At 43.3% G+C, this 5,343-nt stretch overlaps 1 protein-coding gene across 1 annotated transcript; it reads left to right on the forward strand.

The window, feature by feature from the left end:
* Nucleotides 1-3,236: 3,236 nt before the first annotated feature.
* Nucleotides 3,237-4,544, forward strand: LOC110944570. Its single transcript, XM_022186228.1, has 2 exons — nt 3,237-3,817; nt 3,896-4,544. The coding sequence occupies exons 1-2, from the start codon at nt 3,237-3,239 to the stop codon at nt 4,542-4,544; spliced, it is 1,230 nt and encodes a 409-aa protein (XP_022041920.1).
* Nucleotides 4,545-5,343: the final 799 nt, after the last annotated feature.

Raw genomic sequence — 5,343 nt, forward strand, 5'->3', positions numbered from 1 at the left:
GCAGTTCATAACGTTTTCCACGTGTCGAATCTGAAGAAATGTCTGTCAGATGAGACCCTCATAATTCCTTTTAAGGAACTCACGATCGACGAACAGTTACACTTCGTCGAGGAACCCGTAGAAATCACGGACCGGAATGTGAAGGTCCTCAAACACAAGAGAATCCCTCTTGTTCGAGTTCGTTGGAACTCCCGACGTGGCCCAGAGTACACCTGGGAACGTGAAGATCAAATGAAAGAAAAGTATCCCCAGTTGTTCGCGAACAGTACAACCACTACTGAGGCTGAAGCTACCACGGAATTTCGGGGCGAAATTCCAGATCAACGGGGGGAGGATGTGACACCCCAGGAAAACCATGCAACGTAACGAGCTTCCTCAGTGAGTACGTACCAAATTTCGGGACGAAATTTCTTTTAAGTTGGGGATAATGTGACAACTCGAGTTTTCGACTTTCATTTTCGCATTTATTGCACATTGACTTTGACTGTTTAAGTGTTTGACTTGATTGACTTGTAATTGTACGCGTTTGTAATATGTTAAACCGTATTGTGATTTATATGTTCTATACAGTGTGTATTGAGTGTGTTTGTAGATTATGGTATGCATGATATGAATATATGTGTTATATATTGTGTATTGATAGTATTATAGTATAGGTATATTCAAAACAAATGTTCAAGTCTTGGCCGAAATACCCTACACCCAAAAACACTCCTTAGCCGAAAACACTTCATGTGTTTCTGTCCATTTGTGGCCAACGAAAACCAGAATAGATTTTGGCCCAACAGTGGGATCGGCCCAACTCTGTATATGATAACCCTTTGATATCACGATAACCGCACAACACGTATAGAAACCCTAGAATCCTTTGTGTGCGACGACAGCTCTTCTTTCATTCGAAACAAGACTTCTCTTGTTTAATCGTTCCTAGCCGGTTAGTGGTTTATTTGTTTAAACTTTGATTTCATTTCTGAATGCATGGCTATAGTATGAGCATGATCTTGACTAAGATACAAATGATGAGTGATAATTATGAATGCATGTGTGATGTCTTGGTAATACAGTCAATTGGATATGGATCCTTCTTAATTTTCGGCCACTTTATCTAAATTTTTTTGACTATCTGATGTTAAGCATGTGCAGCCATAAATATGGATCATATGGTAGACTACTAGGTTCATACTTGCATGTGGGTTTGTCAGTAACATGTGGTGTGCAATTTATAAATATCATACATGTATAATCAGATTGAGGGTAATCAGTTAAGTACTCACATAAATCGATGATCTCATGATTGTGTTTAATAATTGATTTCAAGATATATGTGTTGAATGCGTAATGTTGTTCGGCCAGGCGGTACGATCTGTAGTAATGATATGGTTATTGATCGAACGTCTTAAATCGATAGTGATGTTATTTATAGATTGCATGATTTAGTTGGTTTTAGATCACTGATATGAACATTGTATACATGATTCGGATTTTTGATTTGACCGAATACATTAACAGATCATACATATATTATTTGGGCGAATGCTTGTTAATGGATTGTCAGAGGTTGTTGGTTTTATATTGAGCGCCATTGGTCCAATTGTTGGCTGGATCAATGTTGGTCCAATCAAAGTAAAGGCACCCTAGATACTCAGATATATCAAAAGCAAATTGTGCATACCTATGATTTGTTTATTAATTGTCGGCTATGGTATTCATTTGGTCCAATGATGCTTGGCGGTTGGGATAGATGTCGGCCACTAGGGCCATTAAAATTCTGTCATATTTTGCCTATTATTACCGAAACATAATATGGGATCCGGCGAATCAAAGGGGTGCTCTTGTGACCTCGGCGAAACGCCCACCTCGACGAAACACATGAGTGTTTCGCCGTGATCAAACTCGACGAAACACATGAGTGTTTCGCCGTGATGCCTGTGATATACGTGTGATGCTTTTATCAGTTAGTGATGACAGTGTTGAGTTGAGTATGTTAACTGTGCTAAGTGTTACCTTGTTAAGTATGTTGATCTTGTTAAACACGATGACCCTGTTAAATGTGTTACTAAATAACCTTGTTAGAATTGACCAAGAACTCTATCATATGATGCATAATTGTATGAACGTGAAATAACGGTTATGTGTTGAATCGGTGATGATTACCTTGCATGCATTCTATACTTTTAACTTACGAGAAATCAATGTGAAAATGAACTGATTTAAGTATACGTGTACTTTAGGACTTGATTGATTTACTTTGAGCACTTACTTAGCATACCGAGCAAACCAAGGTGAGTTCACACTCTTACTAAGGCATGGGATTTCCCAGGGATTGGGAATGGGATTGAAGGAATGAGATAGAATAGATTCGTACTTACACTATTACTAGACTACCATACCATCGTCCTCGGTTGTGCAGGACACATACGTAAAACCTACGTATACTTACGCTTCTCACTGTCCTCAGGTTGCGAAGGACACTCACGTAAAACCTATGTGAATTTATACTCACTACTGCCTCGGTTGTGTCAGGCACTTACGTAAAACCTACGTAAACCCCCGCGTACCCCTATCCTCGGTTGTGAAGGATACTTACGTAAAACCTACGTAAACTTGTACGTATTACTGTTCTCGGGATATTAGAACACTTATGGTTACGAATAGTCTAGTGGATATATAACATGGGAAGCCCCCACCAGTAGAATGTACTATCGGCCCAGTAGAGCCACATGTTACAAACGAACTTACTATTACGCATTTACTTTCTGTGAACTCGCTCAACTAGTTGTTGATCCTCTGTTACATGCCTTGCAGGTCGTTAGATGCATGGAGCTTGCACAGGGAGGAGCTGGTCGTTGTGGGCTTGGATCGTGAATGTTACTTTAAACACTTTTGACATTTCATACTCATTTATGTTGGGTTTTATTTATACGCTTCCGCTAAACAGTGATAACTTACTTATGTTTTGGAAACACCTTTCATATGGATTTGGTTTGGTTTAATTGCAATTACTTTTACTATATACATTGTTCTATATGATTGGTGGTTTGATCCTGGTCAGTCACGCTCCCAAGCGGTGATACTCCGCAGGTGGATTTTGGGGGTGTCACACCTGGGGAGCTCCTGCTCTTATATTTCTCCGCCTCGAAAACCACCATAAGTGCGGTCATGATGGTAGAACGGGAAGGGAAGCAGATCCCATATATTTCATCAGCAGAACAGTTAAAGGCCCCGAAGAACGCTACATGCCTCTGGAGAAGCTGGCACTAGCTATTGTTTTCGCATCCCGAAGACTCAGGAGGTATTTCCAAGGGCACAAGATTACCCTGATGACCGATCAACCCTTTGAAAAGGTACTTAGGAGGCCGGAGCTATCGGGACGGTTAGCCAAATGGGTTGTGGAACTGGGGGAACACAATTTAGAATTTAAGCCCAGGACAGCCATGAAGGGGCAGATACTGGCCGACTTTTTAGCAGAAATCCCCGAAGATGAAGAGAGGGAACTTTTAAAATGGGAAGCTTTGGAAAAAGAAGAGGGAGAGAAGGAGGACGAGGCTGTGTGGAAATTACTCACCAACGGGGCCTCTAGTGAAGAAGGGAGTGGGGCAGGCATCACACTGATAAGCCCAGAGGGGGTCGAACTGACCTATGCCATAAGAGTGGACTTCAAGAACACCAACAACACCGCAGAGTATGAGGCCCTCTTAGCGGGAATGAGACTGGCACAAAAGATGAAAGCAGGGCATGTGGAAGCTAGCACCGATTCACAACTGGTGGTTAAACAGTATCAAGGAGAGTATGAGGCTAAAGACAACACCATGGCTCAGTACGTGGCAAAAGTAAAAGAAACAGCTAAGGCATTCAAAACTTTCAAATTAGAATACATCCCCCGATGAAGAAACAGAAAATCTGATGCCCTCAGTAAGCTGGCCTCAGTGGCGTTCGACCACCTCGCAAGAGAAGTTAAAGTGGAAGTCCTGACATCTCCTTCCCTTAACACGAAGGAGGTAGCTGCAGTTGAGAGTACCCAAGAAACATGGATGGCACCAATTATCAAATTCCTCAGAGATGGAATCTTGCCCGAAGGGGAATGGGCAGCCAGAAAGGTAAGGGTCAAGGCCCTGCAATATGAGCTGATTGATGGGGAGTTGTATCGAAGATCATATCTGGGTCGATCCCTGAAATGTGTTGATATGGAAGAGGCTGAGTATGTGATTAGGGAGATGCACGAAGGGATTTGTGGAATGCATTCGGGCCCAAGGACGATAGTAACAAAGGCAATGAATGCAGGGTTCTATTGGCCACGAATGTATGAAACAGCATCCGAGGAAATCAAGAAGTGTGATAACTGCCAGGTGCATGCACCAATGACCCACCGACACAAACATCCCATGATACCAGTTTCAACATCCTGGCCATTCCAAAAATGGGCTGTCGACATAATTGGGCCATTCCCGGAAGGTCCAGGAGGGGTCAAGTATGTGGTGGTGGCCATCGACTATTTCACCAAGTGGATCGAAGCGATGCCCCTAGCAAAAATCACTGGGGAATAGATGAGGCCGTTCGTATTAGACAACATCATCTGCAGGTATGGGGTCCCAAAAGAGCTGGTGAGCGACAATGGCGTCCAATTTGCTGGAAGACCTTTCAAGCCATGGTGCGAGCAAATGCACATTCAACAGGTGTTCACCACTGTCACCCACGCACAAAGTAACGGATTGGTAGAAAGAGCTAACCAAAGCGTCATCAAGGGAATGAAGGGAAGACTCGGGAGAAAACAAAAAGGCTGGCTGGAAGAACTACCATTCGTGTTATGGGCATACAGGACTACCCCTAAAGGTTGCAATGGGGAGACTCCTTTCAGCCTAACCTACGGGACGGAAGCTGTCGTCCCAGCTAAGATAGGATCCCCAACTGCCCGAATGAGGCTCTGGGAGGAGGAAAATGAACAAGACCTTAGGATGAACTTGAATCTATTGGAAGAAAGAAGAGAAATAGCAGCAGTCAGGGAGGCCAAATACAAGAGGTTGCTGGAAAGTTATTACAACGCCAGGATGAAGAAGCTCAACCTTGTCCCAGGGGATCTAGTCCTCAGAGTAAATGAAGCCAGCTTGCAGGAGAGCACCAGAAAACTAGGCCCCAACTGGGAGGGGCCCTACCGAGTCATACGGGCAAACGGCAAAGGGAGTTGCAAATTGGAAACACTCGAAGGCAAGGAGATCCCCAGGACTTGGAATCTCATGCAGCTTAGGAAATATTACATGTGAGGGGTCTGCCCCCAAAGAAAACAGCCAAGAGCCACTTTTGTAGCATTTAACTATTAATCTGGGGTTCCCCCAAAGACAGATCTTT

Source organism: Helianthus annuus, chromosome 6 (assembly GCF_002127325.2).
Source record: "Helianthus annuus cultivar XRQ/B chromosome 6, HanXRQr2.0-SUNRISE, whole genome shotgun sequence".
Lineage (NCBI taxonomy): Eukaryota > Viridiplantae > Streptophyta > Magnoliopsida > Asterales > Asteraceae > Helianthus > Helianthus annuus.

Excerpts from the sequence above, each read along its gene's own strand:
- LOC110944570 (XM_022186228.1), top strand. The coding sequence starts at position 3,237 with ATGCCTCTGGAGAAGCTGGCACTAGCTATTGTTTTCGCATCCCGAAGA. Across the intron at positions 3,818-3,895 it reads AAAGACAACACCATGGCTCA|AAAATCTGATGCCCTCAGTA; the intron begins GTACGTGGCAAA and ends ATGAAGAAACAG.